Source organism: Onychostoma macrolepis, chromosome 04, assembly GCF_012432095.1.
Source record: "Onychostoma macrolepis isolate SWU-2019 chromosome 04, ASM1243209v1, whole genome shotgun sequence".
Taxonomy (NCBI): Eukaryota; Metazoa; Chordata; class Actinopteri; order Cypriniformes; family Cyprinidae; genus Onychostoma; species Onychostoma macrolepis.
Genome location: NC_081158.1, coordinates 11,642,167 through 11,668,473, shown reverse-complemented (window position 1 = coordinate 11,668,473; position 26,307 = coordinate 11,642,167). Strand labels below are relative to the sequence as shown.

At 38.8% G+C, this 26,307-nt stretch overlaps 1 protein-coding gene across 3 annotated transcripts; it reads right to left on the bottom strand.

Annotated features, from left to right (window-relative positions):
• Positions 1 to 5,205: 5,205 nt before the first annotated feature.
• On the bottom strand, positions 5,206 to 25,053 carry LOC131539399 (gastrula zinc finger protein XlCGF8.2DB-like). 3 transcript variants are annotated; one of them, XM_058773975.1, is made up of 4 exons: positions 24,953 to 25,053; positions 16,125 to 16,216; positions 15,498 to 15,654; positions 5,206 to 9,480 (listed from the first exon to the last, which is right to left on the bottom strand). In XM_058773975.1, exons 3-4 carry the CDS (start codon positions 15,580 to 15,582, stop codon positions 8,408 to 8,410), a joined length of 1,158 nt encoding a protein of 385 aa, XP_058629958.1. In that variant the 5' UTR covers positions 15,583 to 15,654; positions 16,125 to 16,216; positions 24,953 to 25,053; the 3' UTR covers positions 5,206 to 8,407. The 3 variants fall into 3 exon arrangements, with proteins under 3 accessions (XP_058629958.1, XP_058629957.1, XP_058629959.1); XM_058773974.1 differs by lacking the exon at positions 24,953 to 25,053 and having other exon boundaries at positions 16,125 to 16,454; XM_058773976.1 differs by lacking the exon at positions 24,953 to 25,053 and having other exon boundaries at positions 15,498 to 15,632; positions 16,125 to 16,454.
• Positions 25,054 to 26,307: the final 1,254 nt, after the last annotated feature.

Here is a 26,307-nt window from a genome sequence, read left to right as displayed (position 1 = left end):
ATCAGTAAGAATCCAACTACTAACATGGCCAAGACCAAAGAGCTGTCCAAAGACACTAGAGACAAAATTGTACACCTCCACAAGGCTGGAAAGGGCTACGGGGAAATTGCCAAGCAGCTTGGTGAAAAAGGTCCACTGTTGGAGCAATCATTAGAAAATGGAAGAAGCTAAACATGACTGTCAATCTCCCTCGGACTGGGGCTCCATGCAAGATCTCACCTCGTGGGGTCTCAATGATCCTAAGAAAGGTGAGAAATCAGCCCAGAACTACACGGGAGGAGCTGGTCAATGACCTGAAAAGAGCTGGGACCACCGTTTCCAAGGTTACTGTTGGTAATACACTAAGACGTCATGGTTTGAAATCATGCATGGCACGGAAGGTTCCCCTGCTTAAACCAGCACATGTCCAGGCCCGACTTCAGTTTGCCAATGACCATTTGGATGATCCAGAGGAGTCATGGGAGAAAATCATGTGGTCAGATGAGACCAAAATAGAACTTTTTGGTCATAATTCCACTAAACGTGTTTGGAGGAAGAAGAATGATGAGTACCATCCCAAGAACACCATCCCTACTGTGAAGCATGGGGTGGTAGCATCATGCTTTGGGGTGTTTTTCTGCACATGGGACAGGGCGACTGCACTGTATTAAGGAGAGGATGACCGGGGCCATGTATTGTGAGATTTTGGGAACAACCTCCTTCCCTCAGTTAGAGCATTGAAGATGGGTCGAGGCTGGGTCTTCCAACATGACAATGACCAAGCACACAGCCAGGATAACCAAGGAGTGGCTCTGTAAGAAGCATATCAAGGTTCTGGCGTGGCCTAGCCAGTCTCCAGACCTAAACCCAATAGAGAATCTTTGGAGGAGCTCAAACTCCGTGTTTCTCAGCGACAGGCCAGAAACCTGACTGATCTAGAGAAGATCTGTGTGGAGGTGGGCCAAAATCCCTCCTGCAGTGTGTGCAAACCTGGTGAAAAACTACAGGAAACGTTTGACCTCTGTAATTGCAAACAAAGGCTACTGTACCAAATATTAACATTGATTTTCTCAGGTGTTCAAATACTTATTTGCAGCTGTATCATACAAATAAATAGTTAAAAATCATACATTGTGATTTCTGGATTTTTTTTTTAGATTATGTCTCTCACAGTGGACATGCACCTACGATGACAATTTCAGACCCTCCATGATTTCTAAGAGGAGAACTTGCAAAATAGCAGGGTGTTCAAATACTTATTTTCCTCACTGTATATATATATATATATATATGTGTGTGTGTGTATATATATATGTATAAATATAAACTGCTCATGCATGCTCATTCACAATTAGCATAATCCCCGCCTATGACTACAGCTACAAAAATTTCATGTCCAGAAACGCAGTGGAATATTCTGGTCTTCTTTCTCAAGTTTGGCTCCAGTATATAGCATAAATGCAAAAAAAGACTAATAGGCCATATGGCTAACAATAAATATTCAATAACGTGTGTCCACCAAAGCATTTTTAGCCATCTGAAAAATGACAGGTGCTCTTCTGAAAATGGCCAGCTAGTGGCGCTTGAAAATGCTTTTGGTGGCACAGCGTTTTTCCCATAGATTGTAAAAAAAAAAGAAAAAAAGTTTTTTTCCAGCTGGCGATTTGGTTGCTATGATGTGGAATATCCACGGCAGTATTACTATTATCTCATTTTGAAGAATATTACTGAATATAAAAATGCAGTAACCAGTGATATTAACTTCTCTATTGTTGTTCAGTTGTTGTACAAGTAGGATGATTGGTTGGTGTAGTATTTGTCCCGCCCCTCCTCCATTGATTGGACGTCTGGGTAAAAAGTGACAGTGACAAGCGCTGCGTTCTGCCCACAGCTAAACTGGAGCTAAACAGTTCATCAACTCTCTCAGCTACAAAAAAAGAAAAAAAAACAGCAAATTAACTAAAATATTATAATGGCAGTGCATCAAAATTCAGTGTCATCAGTTTGCCAAAAAGAGCAGAATGTTTTATGCACCATTTACACCTGGTAGGGAGCAGGTGTAAATTTCTTTCGTACCAGCAAACATCTTGAAAATACGAATATTTTCATGAATCTGAAAATTTATGTCAGAACCGCTTTACGAACGATTTACACAAAAATTTGTTCTGCTTGTGTTTCATGAATGAGGCCCATTGTCTCTCAAAAGAAAGAGTCGACTCTGAATCATTGAAACAAGTCATTTTTAAAATGAATCCCAAGCCGTTTCATGTTGACGTCAAAATGAAACATTAACATATTGCCCGCCCACGTGTTGCACACGCAGACCTGGGAAAACTTGGATTTTCACGTTGTCTGAATGAAAATGCAAATTAGTTCTTTGCCACTAGGTGCCGCTTTTGGAGTGTTAAAAAGCTCACAAACACTGCTTTAAGTGAAATTGACCAATTACCGCAGATTAGTGTCACACAAAGGAGGGGTTTGGAAAAATGGACGTCCTTGTGAATTGCATGGAATCGTACGATGATTGGAACTTTTGCGGAGGGTTTATAACTGCATTGAGTGACTTGTGCTACACAGCCGTTTCCATCTAGCTTCGCATTAGCAAGTGGTGGATGACACCCCATGCCTGCGCCTTCTCTGTGAGTTGTGAGATTTGCAGTGCTTTATATTCACGTGTGATTACCTGTGTGGGTTGAAGTGAAACACGAGTGTGGGATCGAATTGCGGTAGGCATTGGTGGTTCTAGCGAACGCACTCGTCTCTCTTTGTTTACAATCCAGTTACAGAAGACGCTAAAAGCTGTGAAGTGCACATACCCTTCTCTCCGTCTGAGTCTAGTGAAGAGCCTGCTAATGCTGTGAGAGTTCAGCGAAGAGCCAGCTAAAGCTGTGAGGTATATGTACCCTTTTCTCCATCTGAGTCTAGTGAAGAGCCAGCTAAAGCTGTGAGTGGAGAGCCTGCAAAAAGGGTGAGAGTTCAGTGAAGAGCCTGCTAATGCTGTGAGAGTCCAGTGAAGAGCCTGCTAAAGCTGTGAGAGTCCAGTGAAGAGCCTGCTAAAGCTGTGAGAGTCCAGTGAAGAGCCTGCTAAAGCTGTGAGTGGAGAGCCTGCTAAAGCTGTGAGAGTCCAGTGAAGAGCCTGCTAAAGCTGTGAGTGCAGAGCCTGCTAAAGCTGTGAGTGGAGAGCCTGCTAAAGCTGTGAGTGGAGAGCCTGCTAAAGCTGTGAGTGCAGAGCCTGCTAAAGCTGTGAGAGTCCAGTGAAGAGCCTGCTAAAGCTGTGAGTGGAGAGCCTGCAAAAAGGGTGAGAGTTCAGTGAAGAGCCTGTTAAAGCTGTGAGCGTTTGGTGAAGAAGCCTGTGAAGAAGTCTGTCAAAGCTGCAATGCATATGTGCTTCTCTCTCCCTCTGGATTCCATTGAAGAGGACGTTGAAGCTACTATAGTAGTCGTTTTTAAAGAGCTGTTTTAAAGTGAATAAAGACTTTTATAATTGCCTTTGTTGTCCTGTCTGTTGTGTCCTGTGGTGCGGCTCCTCACGGTGGTGTGCAAGTCAGGGGTGACGGCCGGTCACTTAGGTGCCCACCCCGACCTGTGACATTTTTACTACGTACCCTTAATTAAGAGTCTTGAACAGTTGTTGTCCAATTCCATAATTTTGGATATGATCAGCACTACGCCACAGAGCTCGTACAAAGATGATTTTTGTATGACATTGCTGATGGGAGTCTTTTCAAATCCCACCCATTGTTTTCAGTAAAACCCTCTGCTTTGCAGTTGACGTTGTACACTGAAGAAATAGAGATATGCAATCCCCTGGGGTCACACGCTTCTGTAAATAAACTACTGATGGTTTATTATACTTGAGGAAATACAGACCCCAAGTTCAGGTCAAAGTTAGCTGCAATCAGACTCCTTGCTATAGCAAAAGCTAATGATATTGGTGTGTTACAAAGAATTAATGAAGACGTGCAGCTGCTATATAATGGTCCTATCCTGGTCCTTCAACCTATTTAGGATTACAGTTGACAGATTTTTGCCAGTTGTCTCTTACACAACCAAGAATCCCAGAAAATATTCTTTTATTTCTGGCTCTGGCTGAAGTTCCACAATGCGTATAATGATAGACATCTGTTCCTGGTGGCTAATGTCTGGTGTACAGTCAAGGATGATTGAAAAGTACTTTGCAGTGTTGATTTTTGCAACTATTTCTTTGGTCAGTTGACTACTCATGAGATTTAGTAGCTCATTTTGTATGTCTTTACCCAAGTAGTGTGTTTATGTACTTACATTTTTGATTTTAGCCAAGTGCTCCTGCATGACTGGATCAAACTTTGCCAGAAGCTCCACCTCCTCGAAAATGACCATTATCAGAAACATAAGAGTTTGTCTATGGATCCTCTAAATTCAAGATTCCTCCCAGCAAGAGACTGTATAATTGCTAACAGCCTTGTGAGAACATTTCGCCACCTTGGTCTTTCTTCCTCCAAAAGGGTCATCTGCCGCTGATCTATGATTTGACCAGTTTAATCCGCAACTCTTAATTCCCTCCACTTCTGCATGGTACTTATATGCTCAGAACTGTTCTTGTGTCTGCGCAGGATGGTGTGGATGTTCTTCCAGTCTTTTAATCCTCCTTTATTGAGCTTAATTACTTGGTTAGAGAAAAGTTTGCAGCTGTAGCAAAAGACTGCATCATTCACCTCTGAATATGACAACCAAGATCTTTTGACTCTTTCACCATTAGACATTTTGATAACACTTTATTTTAGGGTCTCTTAACTAGTTGCTTATTAGCATGCATATTACTAAAATATTAGCCATTTATTAGTAGTAATTAAGCACATATTAATGCCTTATTCTACATGACCTTATTCTACATCCCTAATCCTACCCAATACCTAAACTTAACATCTACCTTACTAACTATTAATAAGCAGCAAATTAGGAATTTATTGAGGGAAAAGACGTAGCTAATAGTGAATAAGTGTTCCCTATTCTAAAGTGTTACCGAGATTTTTCTATAAAACAAACTGTGTGAAAAGACTCGTCCATATGTGTTTTTTGGAAAAACATAACTTTCTCTGACCTTAAATGGTCCTCTTCACACTGCCTCTGTTCTGAAACTTTGTGAAACTGTATCAGGCCATAAGGCTGGATCAATAGGCTGAGCTTCAGGTGCTGTGTTTCCTATGTCATTTTTTGTTGATGTCCCAGGTGTGGCAGTATCTAGTCCAGACTCAGTGACTTCTAGTCTCTCACTACTGTTGCCTTCAACCTCATGGCTACTCTCCGGCCCTTCACTCTCTTTGCCGAATTCCTCACAAACACTCTCTGGCTCTTTGCCCTGTAGTTGGTCTTCCTCATAATCACTCCCTGGATCTTCACTTTCTTTGCCCTGTTGATTCTCTACCTCAATGTTACTCTCTTGCTTTTCTCTCTCTCTGCCCTGTTGTTCTTCTGAATCGCCACTTGTTTTTAAATATCTCATCAGTGATCCTACAGCAAGTAGTGTTTAAAACAAGTAATGTCATTAGCTAGGTGACACTAAAATAATACAATTGTGTAGCAAATTAGCTCAAAAGGGAATTGTATACAAATAATTACAGTTAATTATGATTAATTACAATTATTTATATCGGCTGACAGTAATAACTGTAGCAGAATTAAATTGCCATCAACTGATCTGGTCATCCAGCGACCATTCAGTGTAAGTTCATATCGACTCTAAGAAAGGATATTTTCGTGGCCACAGAAAATACTTTCCTAAGTATTAATGCATTAGAGCATGTAGTAAGGATCAAAAATCATAAACGGACATTAATTTGCAAGGCAGAACCAGAAACTCATGTAATTTGTGCACACAACTTTTATTAACTAAACGCTAACACGCATAACTAATCTAAACAAACAAACAAACAAACAAACATACATACACTCACGTGTATACACAAAAGGGGAGCTAAAGTGGATGAATGAAGCCATTAGAGAAAGCAAAATGCAGTTATGGAAAGAGTCAGTTAACCACCTGAGTAAAACCATCAGCGCCGTTTATAACGGGGTCTATAACTTATACTAAATCTCTGTTTAGTTTAGTTAGATGTACCATACTTGCACTTCCACGGCTGTTGGCGTGTGTCTGGAATGCAGTCTCGGATGAAAAGTCTTTATGTTTTCAAGGTTTTGGACTCGCGATCACGTTCTTCCGGGTTGAAGAGTGATGAATTCCAAAGAGGTTATTCCGGTTCTGAGGTCCGAGGAGCTTTGGTTGAATGGAAAGTCAAGGCTGCAAGGCCTGGCGCACGATTTAAGGGTCCAGAAGAGTTCTAGCTCACATCCTTCTAGGATCTAACAGAACCGCAGACTGAGATATGTTGGAGCATACCGGTATGACCCTTTGTCTGAGAGCATGGTAATTTGCAAAAGGGGTTGGATTAGAAGTTGATATACAAACTATTAAAGATTCTTAGGACATTAATATGTTGCATAGGTATCAACATGTAATATTCACTCTCAATTAGATCATCCGAAGACGAATTGATAGAGACCAGACATATTACAGTAAGAGTGATATTAACTAGTGATCTATCATAAGCATGCATAAGACAGCATATAATACACAAAAACATATACAAGAATAGTAATAATATACACAGTGACCTGAATGATATGCGTGTTCGTTCAAAGAAAGGTTTTTCTTTGAATTAATTGGAGAAGAGTCCATTTTTATGGCATAATGTCTTTCCTATAGGCAAGAGGTAGTGAGTTGCTCTGCATTTGCATTCCTTTGAGCAATAAAACTAGTGTTATCTGATGGGTTGCCATGGAACCAGGGGCCTGAAGTCCTCGACAGTCCTACTGGCACCGAGTATGTGTATTGGGTGAGGGGTCTGTGAGCATAATTTATTTGAAAACTAAAAAAAAACTATGAAAATGTAAATATGAAGTAGGCTATTAAGATAACGTAAACATCACCGAAATTTATACAGATAGTTGAGGTACTTTTTTGAAATAATAAACAATGCTCCAGCCTAGCTGCAATTATTTTTTATGAATGAACTTTTACTTTTTCTTTAGTATGTTAAAAGTCAGATCCTGCAGTATCAATGTACAGTCGATCAGCTCAGATTCAAAACGTTATACATATGCAAATTTAAAGTCTAAACGCATCATGGCGCTCGCGCTGTTTTGAACTCCGGCAGCAAATAATGATTCATCTTCAAAAGGTGCTGACGCGAATCGGTAGAATGAGGCTCCGTTAATTTTAATTATATACATTACAATCAAAATACATGACAATAGCTTACATACCTGCATCGCGAGCTGCGCTTTCTTTGCGTGCCTATTTAGCTTTTCGCTTAGAAGCCCCCGAGGGATGCACTGGTTTCAGCGCCATCAAGCAATATGCAGGAAAATTGGATTTCATTCATCACTGTACACAGTCTCTTCATGCATTCAGTGGGTGGAGACCCACATTTAAATAGCGATATTAACTGGTTCCTTTTCAGGTGAGTGACAGTTATTTTATATCCAATGGACAAAGAGCCTAGTCTTAACCTGCCTGTCTTGACTGGCGAATTAGTGAATTAGGTTACGGTTATGGAGGCCCCGCCTCCAAGCCCGAGGCCCTTGGCAAACGCCTGCTCTGCCTATAGCTAGCGCTGGCCCTGATGTCCTTCATACTTTTCTGGGCCTTCACAGTGTTAATTGTTTGGCAGTCAATGGGACAGTCACACGCCTCCCGGTCTTCATCCAAAATATCTTAAATTGTGTTCTGAAGACGAACAAAGCTTTTACGGGTTTAGAACAACATTTTTTTGGGTGGAGTAACCCTTTAAGTAATAAAGGCATTCATTTATGTTCATTTTGTGAGTCTGATAAAACTTCCCTTTGTTGGTGAAATGCGAGTTGTGTGACGTTGTTCCAGAGAGGCAAGTAAAGGGCTTGTTTTAGTTAAGTGCTATGGAGCTTCTGGTGGAAACACAGTGTGATTTTATGCTCGGTGCTATAGATTCGAGGCTATTAGCCCTGCCCGGGATGTTGAAAGCCCTGGCTTGCACTGGCCTGACCGTAGAAAAGCAGCTATTGCCAGATCTCCAGGTCTCTGTAGCTTTTGAATCATAAGCCTGTTTCTGTTATTGTTTGTTTATTATTTTGCATGTCTACACAGTTTTATGTATTTATTTGATACAGATTTCTACTTCAGTTGACATGTAAATTTGAACTAATTCATTCTTCATTTGACTAATCAATACACAGGATCTAATTTATAACTCTTACTTCTTTATTCCTCTCATAGTCACTGGACATTAATATTGAATTTAGCACTCTAAGGTGATTTAGTACCATATCAATAATCAGCGCATTATACAGTCTCTCAAACATGAAGTCTCCGGTCTGTGAAATTATTTCCACACAACATGCAAAAACAGTTCTCTCATACATGAAAACTCATGTGGTACTTAAGGGCTGTTTTAGAACTGTAACTTTTTCCACAGTGACCACATGTGAAGGGCTTCTCTCCAGTGTGAACTCTCATGTGCCTGTTAAGGCTATCTTTTCGGGTGAAACTTTTTCCACATTGTTGGCATGTGAAAGGCTTCTCTCCAGTGTGAATTCTTATGTGGTCTTTAAAGTGTTGTTTTTGACTGAAGCTCTTTCCACACTGAGGGCATGTATAGGACTTCTCTTCAAAGTGAAGTCTCATGTGGGATTTGAAGTTTTCATGTTGATCAAAACTCTTTCCACACTGCTGGCAGGTAAAATGCTTCTCTATAGTGTGAATTTTGTGTCTGTTAAAGCTTCCTTTTTGAGTGAAACTTATTCCACACTGTTGGTAGAAAATGTTCTCTCCAGTGTGAACTCTCATGTGTCTCTTAAGGCTTTCTTTTTGAGTGAAACTCTTCTCACACTGAGGACATGTGTAAGGTCTCTCTCCAGTGTGAACTCTCATGTGCTTTTTAAGGCTTTCTTTCTGAGTGAAACTCTTCTCACACTGAGGACATGTGTAAGGCCTCTCTCCAGTGTGAATTTTCATGTGGTTTTTAAGGCTTCCCTTAAGAGTGAATCTGTTTCCACACTGTTGGCAGATGAAAGGGTACTCTCCAGTGTGAACTTTCATGTGGACTTTAAGGTTTCCTTTCAAACTGAAACTCCTTCCACACTGCGGGCACAGGTAAGGCTTTTCTCCAGTGTGAACTCTCATGTGTCTTTTAAGGCTTACTTTTTTAGATAAACGCTTTCCACAATGTTGGCAGGTACGAGGCTTCTCTCCAGAGTGAACTCTCATGTGGACTTTAAGCTTTTCATGTTGGTTGAAACACATTTTACACTGTTGGCAGGTGACATTACTTGTAGTTCCTGTCTTTTTAGCCCTTTTTTGTGAGGAAGTCTTTTCAGCCTGGGAGCAACTAAATTTTTTTTCTCCTGTGATGAAATCATGATTCTTATATTGATCTTTTTCTTCCATTTCAGTCAGCACTTCACTCTCCTTTTTCAGCACCATCAGGTCTAAGGCAAAAAGAGACAAATGCAAATTAACACCAGTTTAATGGCACAAAGAAACAGACAACAAAACATTTAGACATGTGAGGCATCTAGATCCTATACCCAGGGGCATCGCACTGGAGGGAAAAAGGAGATAACGCCACACCTTGTATTTCTCACGCTGAGAAGAGACAACTTGTCCCGCTACAATTAATATACCATTAATAGATGATGGAATACTGAGGTAAGTTTTCTGCAGAGTTCATAGCTCTCTCGACTCTATAGTTATAGAGTTAAATGCCACCTACCAGCCAATCAGAAATTAGGATGTTGTTGTTTCCGTTTAAATTACGCGATTCTGCCGCAAGCGGGTTCGTTACTAAGCAACATGGATGCGCGCGCACATGGAAATTGGAAGAGAAAGATCTGATGAATGCTGTAGGTAACCCCTTCATTTATTTTTTCGATTTTAAGATTCCTGGACGAAATCATTTGCCTGTGAAAAGATAGTGAGAGCTGATGGGGAATATAGCCAAATTCACGCTAAAGTATTATTGATGCAGTCAAAAACAAACAAAAAAACTCTCCAACTGCTTTGCAACCAGAAGCTTTAACTTAGCTTTGGCTTCCTGAAAGGAAAGTACTAGAGATGTTATAACAGTTGGTGAATATGATAAAAGACAGACAAATTCATCCAAATAAAATAAATTGTTTTACATATTTAAAAAAGGATAAAAAATACAAAGAAATTTGGCCCCAAACATGCCAACTGAACAGCAGTGCTCAGTGTACATAGCCTACTGTACACACACAGTAGCATTACAGAACTTGTCCTGAACATGTATTGTCAAGCTCTGTGTGTGTGTGTGTGTGTGTGCGCGAGAAAGAGAGAGAGAACACATTTCAGCTTATGATTTTATTTGTTTCTGTTGTGTTTGTTGCACATCTTGATGACAGGGGTAGGGGGCTCCCATATAAAGCACTGAGGCTTCCCCAAATTCAAATTCAGATGCAGTGTGTTTTCCACGGTGGGTTTGAACAAAACCAAAACTAGAAACAGTTTGGCTCTGGAAGGAACACTATTATCATGACAGTGCTTTATGTGGGAGTCCTCTACCCCTGTCATCAGGCATCAAAATGTGCAATAAACATTTACAACAGAAAAAAAGAAACATAAGCTGAAATGTGTTCTCTCTCTCTCTCTCTCACACACACACACACACACACACACACACACACTAGCAAAAACTTGGGTGCTGCAAATATTTGAGTTGCTCCTCCCCTTTGACTTGCCCCTCCCCTTTGAGTGACTCCTCCCCTTTATGTGGCCCCTCCCCTAATCTCACTCCAAACTTTCGCTATAACTTGAGAGCCCTGTAAGAGTGCATAAGGCCTAGATGTTTATGGAGGACATCGATGTCCTGTCTATAACAAAGTCCTTCGAAATACATGCAGAGCCCCTTCTTTTTACCCCTGAGCGAAGATTGAAAAAGAACTTCACTCCGATTGGACTACATCAGACTTTGATGGCTGCAGCACCAATCAGCATCTTCTCAATAAATAATCCTGCTGAAGATACACCAGTCTGAAGATACACTCAGTCAGAGTATGTGTGATCGCAAATCTTGAAAGTGAAAGTAAAAAGCGAACATGCATTCAAAAGCAGTTTCAATGGCACTCAATTTATAATATAGTGTAATTACCCAATGATGTAATTCGAGAGAAAGTCTTGAAATATTTTTTTCTCCCATCTCCTATTTATTCCCTTTAGAGTTTCCATTTCCGTTCTGGTAAAGTATACAAATTCAAGGCACATCCCTAATATGTACCATATTTAATTTTTTTTCCATTGCATTGTATTGTATTGAATCACATCGTGTTGAATCAAACTGAAATTGTATCGTACTGCATCATAATAGGGGTGAATCGTATCGCATCGGTAGCTGCTTCACATGTATCCTGAATGTATTGTATTGTTGGCTCTGCCTCTGCGTATCGCATCAGCCACAGTTATGGAGATGCACATCCCTATTAGGGCTACAGGTGGAAAGACATATCTAATTATAATGTGATGAAAAGCATCTTCAGGTTCTTATCAAAGAAGGATTTGGTGCACTGGTACACTGTTCCTATCAAATAAACTACAAATAATATGTAAATATATTAGGGATGTGCATCTGCATAACTGTAAGATTCCTGAGTCAGAGCCAGAGTCCTTCACGTGGGCTGGTACCCGCCGGGTGAACCGGTAAAACTGACATAATATTTGTGTGTCGGGTCCAGTGCAGTGCGGGTCGGATGGGTGACAGGCACGGGTATTTGCTCGGGTATGCTGATAGGCAGCTGCTCTCAGACGGTCCTGTGCTTGTGTTCACACTCTGTCCGAAGACCATTTAAAGGCCATTTTCACGTGGGACGCAGCAAGCGGTGGAATCGCTGCACGGCTGCCGCTTTCTCTCGTAGTGGAAGCGTTTTGTGCAGTAGAGGCAGTGTTTGCGGCGCGGTCTCGGAGCGAACGTAGTTGTAAACAACATCACATTTGATTTTACTAAAAGCTAAATACAACATAACGGAAATAGTATATGTGTTATTTACTATTTATCATTTAATGGGAGAATGACTAGCATAGTTTTCATGTCAGACACAGTTAACTATGACATTTTGCACGTAATTGTATTTCGTACACACATGCTCTGTTTTTTTTTTTTTTCTTCTTCTTTATTTTTATCTCTGTAAAAGATTTTTGATGGATCATGCAACTCTGGGAATTCCATATTTGAAATCTTCATCATGTTTTCAACACTCTGACATGAGCTCAGTGAAATGTTCTTTTGGTTGTTAATAATCTGCCCGGTAACTGGTTAAAGCAGACTTGGCTGCTGCTTACAAAAAGATAAAATATTTTTTTTTATCTTTGGTGGCCGTGAAGAGCCATACAAGTTTTAATAAACGAGTGTCTACCTCGTGTAGGAGATTTAACGTGGGTGCGGTTCGGATTGCGGTTTTTATTTGAAACAGGTCGGATTGGGTATGGAATTAAATTAGTGCTGCTGTCGGCTTAATGAGTCGCGTGTTCTGTCAATTACTGCGGGTGCTGGTTTATCAAACAGGACCCGTGCAGTACTCATACTCAGGATCTGAAAATCATTTGCCATCATCCTATCAGTCATCTCTCTTTACTCTGTTTATGTGGCTAGTAAAATTGTATGTACTGTAATGTAACAGGTTACCGCTAGCAAGTAGCTAATCATGTCCCTTTAGTGGCTCCGTAGAACATGTTGTTCGTTTTCCGTGCCTCTCTGAATATGGATTCACTATTTGGGCACATCCCTAGTACAGATAGTTCACTTCTTATTTCTTTGGTTCGTTGTAATTACTTGGTGGAAGAAGCTCTACCTCTTCCATGTTAATCTACATTCTCGGTCTCCGTGTTGTGATACGTCATATTCACGTAGCAGTGGTGATGAGAGAATGCGTTTGAGAGGAGAAATCTACATATAAAATATTGGTCACTTTCTAAATAATGAAAGTATAACGCATCTACTAATAATTATATATAAATAAATCATTTTTTACCGATGCAAATATGTTAGAAACGATGCATCACAATACAAATGCCAACTTGTATCCAATGCACATTTTTTAAATTGATGCATTGCATCATTAAATTTATGCCGATGCACCGATGCAAATCATCAACCCTAATATATATGATAAATTAATTAAGAAAATTAATTAAGTTGTGTAATATCACATTAAAATACCCGTTTATACTTCAGATATTTAACTTAACTTCAGTGCCTTATGGTAGGGTAAGTTAAAATGCTGGCTCAGTTTAACTTTTACTTTGACAAGCCAAAAACAGTTCCACTCCTCCCTTGTGCTTCTACTTTTTACAGTCTGGCAGAAATTATGGGTGGTTCCAAAATATATGGTCACATGACAGTAAAAGTGTACAGTTTCCAAGATAGAGGGGGTGGGTCAACTTCAGGTGTGTTTGTTAAAAAAACAATGCACAACACAACAATGCTGGTTGCCTCAACAAAATCTTTGATCAAAAAACTTTGATACGTTTTTTTCTATCAAGATAATTTTCACAGATAAACACAACTTTTATGAATTTTGAAGCCTAAATGCAGTCACCAGAAGCAAAATGCTAACGGTAAGCTATAAACAAACTAAGCTTCCGAAGTTTATTCTTTATTGTTCTTTTTTTTTTTTTTTTTTTATCTTAAAATCAATTTCAGCTGTTGTGATTCATGACACCAAGATGCGGCAGACGGAGACATTGAAGAGGGACTTCAGGAGCCTGATCGAAACGGTACGCAGCACATCGCCCGCAGCGACTATCATCATGTCAGGACCACTTCCCACGTATCGACGAGGACACGAAAGCTTTAAATGAATGGTTATTGTCATGGTGTAAAGAACAGAAACTGCTTTGTTAATAATTGGAATCTTTTCTGGGAGCGTTCTAGGCTTTTCCGTGCTGATGGTCTGCACCCCAGCAGAGTCGGAGCCGAACTCCTGTCAGACAACATCTCCAGGACGCTACGCTCCATATGACTAGTAAGCCAATGACTTTTGTTCTACCCAGTTAAATAACAGAAGTACTTGCGTTGTCCAATCTATAAAGACTGTCTGTTCCCTGAATAGTGAGGACAAAATATAAATTGAATGCAAATCTGATCGTGATTAAACCAGAAGAATGCAACATGAACAAAAACTAATTTTAAAGCTTGGGCTCCTAAACATTAGGTCACTTGCACCCAAAGCAGTTATTGTAAATGAAATGATTCTAGATAATATTTTTGATGTATTCTGCTTGACTGAAACCTGGCTCAAACCAAATCATTATATTGGTCTAAATGAGTCTACTCCACCAAGCTACTGTTATAAACATGAGCCCCGTCAGACTGGTCGTGGCGGCGGTGTTGAAACAATATACCTATAGTAATATTCTCAATGTTACTCAGAAAACAGGATACAGGTTTAACTCATTCAAAATACTTCTGCTTAATGTTATACTGTCAAGATAGGGCTGCACGATATATCGCATGCGATTATTTAATTTAATATTCAATATTTAATTTCCATCACATGCGTGATTTCACAAAGAGCAGCATTTACTACAGAGCCGCTGTTGCTGACAAGCCGCGCAACCACATTGATAATGAACGAGATTTGCGCAGCTTGTCAGCGAACAGCGGCTCTGTGTAGTAAATGCTGCTCTATGTGAAATCACGCACGTGATGGAAATTACCGCTGATTACAGAACCGGCTTTACTGACGAGATGCGCATTAAATAATCGCATGCGATACATCGTGCAGCCCTACTGTCAGATACGCAAAAGAAATCTCTCCTATCTCTTGCTCTAGCTACTGTGTATAGACCGCCAGGGCCGTATACTGATTTCTTAAAACAATTAGCAGATTTCCTCTCAGACCTATTGGTTAATGTTGATAAAGCGCTAATTGTCCCAAAACCATTCAAGCTGGCAGTTATTAAACCTCTTATTAAGAAACCACAATTGTCTCTTTTTTTTTTTCCTTTTTAAAGTTATACTACTTTAATTTGTAATGATCACACTGAAGTGATTTTTACATTTGATTATTTGTTTTTCTAACTTGAATGCTTTTGTATTGATGTAAAATGAAAAAAGTGTGCACTAATGGTTTCTTTCTTGTGTTTGTTCTACTGTTGTTATTTTCTTGCATCTTAATGTTTAATAAAGATAAAATAAAAAATGGTTATTGTGATTATTAATATAGTAATTAATATTAAGGAAGTGGAGGAAACAATGCAGCATTGCTCTGCGAATTTACTTTGCAACCTTCAGAAAACTTTAACTTCATTTTTCTCAGAACTGACTTTGCTGACTTCGTTAACATTCAAACATAAGAGCACTTGGGAAAAAAGTATTGCTTCATTTAATTTTAAGCTGGAATACTTTGAAAAAAGAAAGGAGCGAAAGCTGCAGGAGGACAGATAGTGTACAAAAACAGAACAAAATAGTTCAGCTTTGAGAATGAAAACCAACCTGTTTGTTCCTCAGTATCTTCATGTTTGACTCTGAATGTTTCTTCAATCTTCATGTCTTCACTCTCCTCTTTAATAAACACCATCTTTATAATCCTGTGTCACGTGGATCTCAGTCACTTCAGCAGGAGTTTTTCTGTTTGAACACTTTATAATAACTGAACAAACAATAAAAGTAAAGTATTTACAGACAATTACCAATTAGTTTTAAAGTTAGGTATTTAATGATTAATATATTGATTTTAATAGATTACACTTAGAAACAAAAAATGTATATTGTTAATAAAAGTTTGTGTTTGTTGTTCTTGTTTTGAGCAGAAGGTGATTCAAACGATTCAAAACAGTGAATCATTTGTGAAGCAATTGATTCAATTGACTTTAGTTTTGAAAAGATCCGCTTCTCCATCACTGATTGAATCCGTGTTTATGATAATGTGATTTATTAAATATGGAGCGCATCTCTCGTGTGGATGCGCTTTATTCACAAACAACCTTCATTATTGTCAGATAAACTATTACAATGTTACATTCAACAACAATCAATTAACTTTACAAAGCCTGTAAAACTATAAAGTAGACTGACCGCGTCGCATCGATTTAAACACTTTAAATGTTTAAAACCACAAACCTTTCTTCGGCCGAAACACAGACGCAGGGACGCGGCTCTATGACGTCATGTAACCAAATCAAAATAAAAGTCCTCTTCACGCGCTGCTGTGTCTACAATCCCAGAAAGTGCATATTTACAGAAAAGAAAACACATACGAATAACAGAACACATCAGAGAATTTTATTTGTAGCGAAATACATTACATAGTGTTTAATTGTGTGCTGAAAATCACCTCCAACAAAAGTAAGCTATGTGTATTCACACACACACACACAGTGGAGATTTAAATTAGAGAACAAAACCAGATACAAACTTGATAAAAATGTTACAAATAGAAATTTTACGTTGGCTTGAAAAAGCCTAGCCAGAAAGTTTGAAGTAGTTTTAAAAGCTTTAAGTTTAAAGGCTTTCAATTTGAAATAGTTAAGTTTTATTTTTATTTTCTTAAAGTGCATATTGCAGATTAAACATTTTTCAAATGAATATAACCTTGTATGAAAACATCATATGAACCGTTATTGCAGGGTTTGAAGATGTTTCACAAGGCGTGAGGGCACAAATTTAGAAGAAAAAGTGACGCATTCTTTGACAGTATTCTCAAAAAGCGTTTTTTTTCAACATCGCGTCATATTACGTCACGAGAGGGAGTCGTGTGCGCGCGCTGCTGGTGTTCAGTGGAGCGCGCGCGAGTCAGGGTGTTTTAGGAGTTATTTTTTTCGGTTTATCATCGTCATGGTAAATTATCGTGTTTGTGGAGGTTGCACAAACCCCAGCCTGTCAGGACCTCGAGTCCACAAGGTTTCCTGACAAGAAATAGGGCGGTATCTTCAGAGCCTCTGTGTGTTTGTGCAGCTGAAGAGACTTAATGCATCTGCTTCAAACAACGCGGTGGTGTGTAATTTAGCGATCACTATATACCGGAAGATCATCATCCCGGCGATATGATGCAGTTCAGCATGGGATATCGAAGCAAGAAGCGAGTGAGACTCCGAGCTGGTGCGGTTTCTTCGGTGCACACAGCAGCTTCATCGAGTCCCAGTATAGAGAATGAGGATTACGTCACAGTCTTTTCACTCCGCGTTGCATTTCGGGAAGGCGCCGCCATATTAGCAGGATACGCTGTCCGTTCCCATGGTTACTTCTCATTCTCTATAGGGATAACTGCTTATCTTTTGTTTTGTTTTTGCTTTTAAGTTAAACAATAATTAATTCTTCATTGTATCATTTGCAGGGAAGCGAAGCTAATTTGTCGCATTGCATGATAATTAGATTTTTTTTTTCTCTTAGGTTTTGTAGAATTTCATTTACAATGTTGATCTGATTACCGTGAAAACAGTGTCACCCGCTGGACGCTCGCTGCTGCTTCAGCCGTCATATTAAATTATCCAAATAAAGTGTTTGTTCAACAAGCTGACAGAAGTCGATCCATTTCTTTGTTGGAAACTTTTTTTAAAAATGATAAAGTATAATTGTTGTCATTATAAATATTCATTTTTCCACGCCACGGAGGAGAATCAGAGATTGTGGGTCACATTCAGCGAACAGTCACAAACTCACTGTACTTTTTATATTTATTTCAGCAAATGACGAGCAAAATCAAATTCCTAGAAGCTTGTGAACAGTTTTGTAGCATTTTTAAATGCTGGTTTAATGTACTAAGACAGTGATGCTAAAATACAAGCAGGTCGAGCCAGAATATTAATAGGGGCCATAATGCTCAATTAAGCTGTAGCCCCTAAGGACGCGTATTGCAGTCACGAATCCTCAATAATGGAAGGCCAGTATCATAAATAAACATTATAATGTCCGTCCGTGTCATTCAGATCGGTATTTGCCCCATTTGTAAACTATGTATTGTTACCTGAAGCAGTAGGCTTCACGTTTTTGCGAACGAAGTCCAGCGCGGCAGATGATTCTGTAAACTTGTGTGAGACTCCATCAGGCAGCGTGATCCTCAGCACCGCAGGAAAGAGCAAGCCAAACTTGACTCCAGGACATGAATGGAGAACACGTTTAACATCTCTGAATGAGGCCAGCTTCTTAGCCACAGCCGTAGTGTAGTCAGCGAAAATGGACAGCCTCTTTCCGTTGTAAGTAAGAGGGGAGAGTTCCGCAGCCTTTTGAAGAATCTCAGAACGAACATGAAAGTAATGCACTCTAATGACAAGAGGGCGAGGAGGTTCTCCTTTTTTCGTTTTTTCGCGAAGTGTACGATGTGCCCGATCCAACAAGGGTTTATCCTGAAGCCGCAAAATCTCCTGCAAAAGTTGGGCCACATATTCAGTAGGATGCGCACCCTCACTGCCCTCGGGAAGACCCACCAGACGAAGATTATTTCTCCTGGAACGCCCCTCCAAATCCTTGCACTTGGCATCCAGATGTGTTACTCGGTCACTGAGCGACGTTATCAAATTTTCAAGTTCCATTATACGGTCACTATGATCTGACGAAGCTTGCTCCAGTTCTTTTATGGTACCGGTGTTGACTTCGACCATCTGTTGCAAAGGTTCCAACCAACCTTTAACGTCTGTTCGCACTGTAGCGATCTCCGAGCGCAAGTCAGTAGATAATGAATCAATTTTCTGACAAATCTCATTCTTGACAGAGTCCAACAATGTCTGAAGACAAGTGACATTCCGGGGTGAATTATCGGCGGGGCACACACTCACCTGGGACTCGTTAGCATCACCCGAGGGGAGCGGGGCTTTACTGCAGCCTCCTTTACCGTCGGTTTTGGACCGAGACGACATCATGTTTACAGCTTACGATAAATGCAAGAGTAGTCCCCGTATTTAGGAGGCTAGTTTTAAGTCATGGAACAACAAAAAAAAAGTGCTTGTGATGTTCAATATATGAGTAAATCTGCTACCTTCTCCGAGAGCAATCGAAAGCACGTCTTACATTCTCAACGCGCAACAGTGCCCCCCCCCCCAATTTTAATATGAATTTGTGTACACAACATTCTTAATGTTTGAACAATTACAGTAGATATTATGATTTTTTGTATTTTAAAATTGGCCCGTCAAAAATCCTTATACGTCAATGACCCATATACAGTATATATATATATATATATATATATATATATATATATATATTAATTAACAGTTGCAATGTTGTGTTTTGAGTTAGGTATTAATTATAAAATCATATTTGTTATGATTTAGTGCTGTATAAATAAAACTGAATTGAATTAACCATAAATGCAGATCTGCTTGATATATATCTAATGTAAACTTCTTAAACAAGTTTTTATACAATAAGACAATTTGTGATTGTGATTATTTTCTTATTGATTGTCACCACAATAGGGTCATTCAAAACCTTTATAAAGTCCTCCTTCCTCTGTAAACTGTCTTCTAATGTCTGACTCAACACATGCAGGTAAGGGCTGCTCAGAGCACCACAGGCCCAGCGGACAACTTGTCTGTATGCTGTCGATATTGACTGTCTTATACCAATGGCATCAAAAAGTGTTACTTACAGGTAGTTGTGACCTACTTAAATATAGTCCTGTATATTTCACACTAAATTGTGATGCAGCCTGAATCATAATCACACCATGTTCATTTGTTGGCCAGAGGAGAACCGATCCCTACACTATACTTTCTCCCAAGGTTTTTTTTTTTTTTCCTCCATGTCACCTGATGGAGTTTGGGTTCCTTGCCACTGTCGACTTTTGGTGTGCTTATTTGGGGACACATAATATTCAGCAGTATTGTTGATCTGACTCCACTGACACTATTGGATAAGGACTGATGACACCACTGTTTTCTGCACAACTGTAGATGCATTGGAATTATTTTATATTTGATTATTTTTAACACTGATCAGTCAACACTGATTTCAACTGAACAATGATACTTTTTACTGTTTAGAGCTGCTTCACAGCAGAAGTGTATTCTGTTTGCATCATTATTTCTCTTTTTATCACTGTAAAGTAATTAAAAATATATCTGACAATATTTAGTACTGGATATACACAAAAAATAGAATTAATCAGTATTTATTTTTTTCACAGCACTGTACACCAGCATTTATGTTTAGTGTGACATTAATGTGAGGAAATGGAAATTTTTTTAGTGTGTGAATGCTATTTTCAGGAAAATGCACTGGTAACAACAACAAAAAGACGACCAAAAATATAATTCAACAGAAGATGATGGCTGTGGTGAAACAAGCACTCAAATAATGGTGAGCAGTAATCTACTTTATTTATTTTATCTTTTATTAACTATTATCTTTATAGTTTATAATACATAACTGCTATTGTATTTCAGGAACTAAGACCTGTGGGAGTGCTGGAGAAATCAAGTGTATAAGTCCTCTGTCGTCTCAGCCATGGAAGAGATCGAGGAGTTAAATGAAGTCAAAGAGCTAAAAGAAGATCTACAATTCAGCATGAAAACAGAGAGAGATCTGAGGCAGTGGAAAGGTAATCTAGTTATATCAGCAATTATTCTCAATGCTAAACATCAGCTCTGAACAGTTTGCTTGAGGACTCTTTGATTCTCTCTGATTGACTGGAAGGTGTGCATTAAAACAAAGAATACATTAGATAATTATAATCAGTTCAATCACTATTCTAAAATAATGTGACTTTTACTGTAGCACACACATACAGTCAGAAAGCTAGATTTAAAGACCTGTAATCAAACAAACTAATGAAAATTAACTTGGTTTTACCCTTCCAGTCACATTGTACTCCCAAATAGTTCACCCAAAACTGACAATTCTGTCATTAATTATTCACCCTCATGTCGTTCCAAACCCCTAATACCTTTGTTCATCTTTAAAACACAAATTAAGATATTTTTGATGAAATCTGACAACTTTCTGACCAGGGACGATTCTAGGATTTTCATTTTAGGGGGGCTCAGCCCCCAATGAGGGTATAATAATAAAAAAATATTTACAAAATCATTGATTGAAAATTTGTACAAAAAAATTGTAGAACCGTTCTACATAAATTCAATTCAAACAATAAATTTTTTTTTTTTTAATTAATACAAAACACACACACACACACACACACACACAATGTTTCAATCTGTCAATCACTCTGATATGCAATTAAAATGAGTGCACTGACTGAGTGCTGTCGGTCACTGTCTTTAATCATTTCTATGCATAACTGTATGGTAGTTAATGCCACATGCACTGTAATATTATGTTCTATATTGAAAGTTAAATTTTCAAATGCAGCAAATGCTTGCCTAAAATAAAATCTATAGATATACTAAAACAGTTCAAGCATATAACAATGTGTAAAGGTTAAACCTAGATAAATGTGCGCTGCATCCAGTAGTTTGTGCGGAGAGTGGAAGCTAAAGCGCAGGACATGGAGGCACCAGCGCAATCAATTGCATTTTTTTTTTTTTTTTCAATGGAAACAGCTTAAAATAGGACGTAATTTTTGCTCATAAAGGTAAGAGTAATACATCATTCGGAACTGTGTGCACTCACAATATCAACAAAACGTCGTGCTTTTAAGAAAACGATATGCATGCTTTCTGCCGTCTCGTCTTGAACAGGAGCGCTTCATAAAAATGAACCGAAAGTCAGCGAATACATGCCTCACAGACATGATAAATATATCTATAGAAAGCTTTAAATTACTACTTAACGAAATAAATCAAATCGAAAACAAAAACTCATTCATTATAATCATAATCCGTGAAGATGCACTTCTCTCTAAAGGCACGTCTAATGAGGAGATGAATCCACACTGATGCAACACTGACACAGAAAACACTAGTTTATTAGTAAGTAATTCAAATATCTCCTTACTATTCCCCTCGGACACATTCATGGTAATTACTTTTGCTGGGGCTTTATGGCAAGCTTTATTGCGTGTATTTGAACGCAGAACAGCTGCGCTGACGGCGCGATCACTGCTGCGGGACACTAAACACCAACACGTTCTTCACAGTCGCGGCACGGTCTCGTGTTGTTTCCACCAGCGCGGCAATTTTTTTTCATCACTAATTGATAATAATAATAATTCCTTACATTTATATAGCGCTTTTCTAAGCACTTGGCTTAGACATTGATGGATGTCTAAAATATAAAAATAAGGAGAAAACTAAAACAGGCCCGAGGCCCGGCCCTCGTCTGAACTATGACGTGAAAATTGGCCCGAAGCCCGGCCCTAGGGACGTAAAAAATTCGGGGCCCATCGGGCCCGGGCTGAAATGCAGGGCTCTAATGTGTAAGCTGCGTTGCTGTCTATGTAGGGTCAGAAAGCTGTCTGTTTCTTTAAAAATATCTTTGTTTGTGTTCCAAAGAAGTGACACAAGGGTGACTAATTAATGACAGAATTTTCATTTTTGGGTTAGCTATCTCTTTAAAGGCAGCTTTAACTTAACTTTTTAAACTAGCTGTAACAGGTGTGTATTACACAATTTTAATCGACTTCAATGGAGGCAACCTGTTTCATGTCGGGTGGTTCTTTGCCTCCACCTCATGCATTAAAATCATGTAATGCACACCTAGCCATGGATTAGCCCTTATGTGTGAAGAGGGTTATAGGCTACACAAAGTATTTGTCACGAATCCGGTTTATGAACTTCTGTTCACTTACCACCAGAGGTCACCCGCTCACCACATGGACTCTTGCACTACACTAACTGTTGCACTGCACCTCGGACTACAGTTCCCATCATCCATTGCACTGATGACACACACACAGCTGATTGCACTAATCACACAGCTGATTGCCATCACACACCTTACTTAAGCCATGGACTTCCTCAGTCAGATTGCTGAGTATTGTAAGCACATGTTGGTACCCTAGCTGATAGCTACTTACTTTTGTCGTTGTCGTGCCTGTGTACCTTGGATTAACCTCTTGCTGTTTCGGACTGTGTTTGCTTCTCGTCTGGACTTTTGCTCGTGTTTAGGATTAGCTCTTTTGTCTAGCTCTCTGGATATTGTTAGCCGTCGATCGACCACGCCGTTTTTGGATTTTTCTCTTGCCTAGCCCTCATTATACCTGTTTGCCATTGTCAGTACCTCGCCTGTATTACGACCATGTCTCTGAATAAAGCTCTGCAGATGGATTTGCACGCTACCGTAACAGTATTAAATGAAGGGAGCACAATAACTGTGGAACACATACATTCTATATACTGTATTCTAATAGTATATTTGTAAATTATGTATTTTTTCAGTTGTTATTATAATTTTTTTTAATTTAAGGTTAGAATTTTGAATGAAAAACCAAAATGATAAGGAGGGCAAATAATTGTGGAGGACTCTGTACAGTATTTAAACATGATTGTGTCTATGCTTTTTTCCAAAATGCATGTTATTGTGCAAGGGGTAGTTGCATGGACTATCAGTGAAGGAACAGAAAGCTCTGAGATTTCATTATAAAGATCTTCATTTGCGTTCTGAAGATGAACAAAAGACTTGAGGGTGAGTTATTGATGACAGAATTTTCATTTTTGGGTGAACCAACCTTTTAACTTCTGTTACCTGGAGTGTTCAAAGACATTCAGTACATTTACATGGACATCAATACTCCGATTTTAATACGATTAAGACAATACTCTGATTAAGAGTCTACCATGTAAACAGAGATTTTTGATGACCTTAATCCGGCTAAAGTCATAATCGAAGTAAACACAAATCGAATTAAGACGTGTGGAGTATTCCTATTTTAGTCTCATTATTGAAGGCAGACATGTACACACCTTAATCTAACTATTACCGTCGTGTAGGACTTTTCGCCACATTTTGCGACAGGATACACACACGGCAGTGCTCAACCGTTTGACGGCAAACGAATGAGCATGCTTCAAGCAAGAAAGCACATTTTTGGTCCGAGTGGGAAACGATGACTATGCTAAGAATTCTGGAAGAAATGGATATTATGAAGTGCCTTGATGGCCGTAAGAACAGGAATGGCGAAATCTTTAAAAGAGTCGCAGAACGAATGGGGGAGGAAGGTTACAAATGTTCAGGGGTGGGACGGTTACTTTTAAAATGTATTTCGTTACAGATTACAAAATACATGCTTTAAAAAGTATTTTGTAACGTATTTCGTTAGATTACTTTGGAATACTTAAGTTAAATGACATATTAACTTTGATGAAAATGTTTTTAAATATGACACTAAAACGGCCAGTAGGTGGTGGCAAATCACTGCCTTAATGAAAGAGTCATGGAATCATTTAATTCGTTCAAAAGGCCCGATTCATTCAGGAATCAAGCAAGTGATTTTATGAATGTAATTGAATCATTCTTAGCCGATTCGTTCAAAACGCGGCTTCATTCAGGAACCAAATGTTGCTCACAGACACGCAACTATTCTGATGTGGATTTATTTTGAAGGCAGTGGTTATTTGCATTAAGTGCAAATAGCCATAAATTCTATTTACACCATGTTGGAAAAAAGTAGCATTTTCTTTGCAACAAGTGATAGTAGATGCTATTAATAATTATTGCAAACAGTGGCAGACATATGATGGGAAAAGGGAGAAGAACGGGAGTTGAATGAGTTCAAACGGATTCAAACTCAAATCTCATCACCACGTGTCTCAAATAGGCATCTTTTCTAATGATGTCAATCCCAAACAGATTTGCGCTTAGTGTAAATAGACCAGCGGTTGTATGGAACCATTTTTGTTTGCGCTATAGAGCAAATCAGACAACACTGTTCTTTTAATAAGTCACTAAATATGAACTTTTTGTTATGAATTGCATAAAATCAGCATCACATTTGCAATCACGCTAATATTCGGCTAAACGGCACTCTACTTCCTCGATTGATATTGCTTAACTATACATAAATATAGAAAAACAAGAACTCGTACAAACCTGAGACTGTGAGAACAACTTACTTTAAGATGCTTTTTCAAGGTTAGATGTTCCTTTGAAGCCGAGAGACGTTTTGTTGCAGGTAATCAAAAATTACATAGCTTACTGTGATGTTCTGTCCTTTTTCACATTTATAAGTAAAATTGTCTTTGTATTTCCATGACAATTACGCGCTAGGCTTTCTGATTTTCTCTTGCATTTTAGTGAGTCATCACTATAGTCTGCACTCTGCAGGCAGGCTGCTGTATGGACAGGCTGCACGCGAGTCTGAGTATCACCAGTTGCCTCATGGTTAAAATCATTTTACATTAATACTAAAATAAATAAATGACATTAAACATCAAAGTAAATCACTTTGGTAATCTAAAATACTTTTCGGATGCAACTGTAATCTGATTTACCACCCATTTAAAGTGTAACTATAACAAAATACAGTTACTCATATTTTGTATTTTAAATACGTAACGTTACATATATTTCATTACTCCCCAGCCCTGTGCACATACACACACTGTGCATGTAAAATTTCCTTCCTCACTAATGACACCTCACTGCTTGTGAAAGCTGAGAAAGCAATTCTTCTCAACAGAAAAATCATAATAATCTGCAGATATAGTATCTGAATTACAAAATTTTACAAAAATGCAAATACATTATTCACATTATAGATAATTGTAACTCTTTTCCTTACAAATATCATATACTTGTATTATAGCCTAGTATGCCTGCATGGCCTCATGTGATTCCATTACGGTACAATGTTGCCTTGAGGCAACATGAAGTTTTTTGTAATTTCCTAAAATGCATTTGATGATATATAATGTAAAGTTTTTGAAAATACTTCTTTACTTACTAACGAAGATGACTCAGATTTTTTGTAGGCAATTATATGGATGAAAATTGATGATAAATGCACTTTTCATTGGAGAAAACAGGGAGTCATGTGACGTGCACATGTCCTGAAATTGGAAGCAAAATGGAGCCCTGTGGGTCATGTGACAACTTGAAGCAGCAAGGGGTCGTAACAGACACCCATTTAATTGATAAATGCTATCTCAGGGTAGTGGAACTCAAACACTAATCAATAGGCGCATTCGACTTGAAGCAGTGCTGCACAGAATGATCACCGTATGACATTAAAGTACCGCAAGAGCGATAAGAAAGCAGTCGAATCGCTCTTGCGGTACTTTAATGTCATACGGTGATCATTCTGTGCAGCACTGCTTCAAGTCGAATGCGCCTATTGATTAGTGTTTGAGTTCCACTACCCTGAGATAGCATTTATCAATTAAATGGGTGTCTGTTACGACCCCTAAAGATGGTCTAGGAGGTAAAAGGAGTAACATTGAGATTGTGGAAAGTTTGTACAATGATGGAT

Bases quoted from the DNA above. Each gene is read 5' to 3' on its own strand.
- LOC131539399 (XM_058773975.1), bottom strand. From the start codon at position 15,582: ATGGTGTTTATTAAAGAGGAGAGTGAAGACATGAAGATTGAAGAAACA. The intron at 9,481-15,497 runs GTTGGTTTTCAT...TTTTTGCCTTAG, and splicing joins AGATACTGAGGAACAAACAG to ACCTGATGGTGCTGAAAAAG.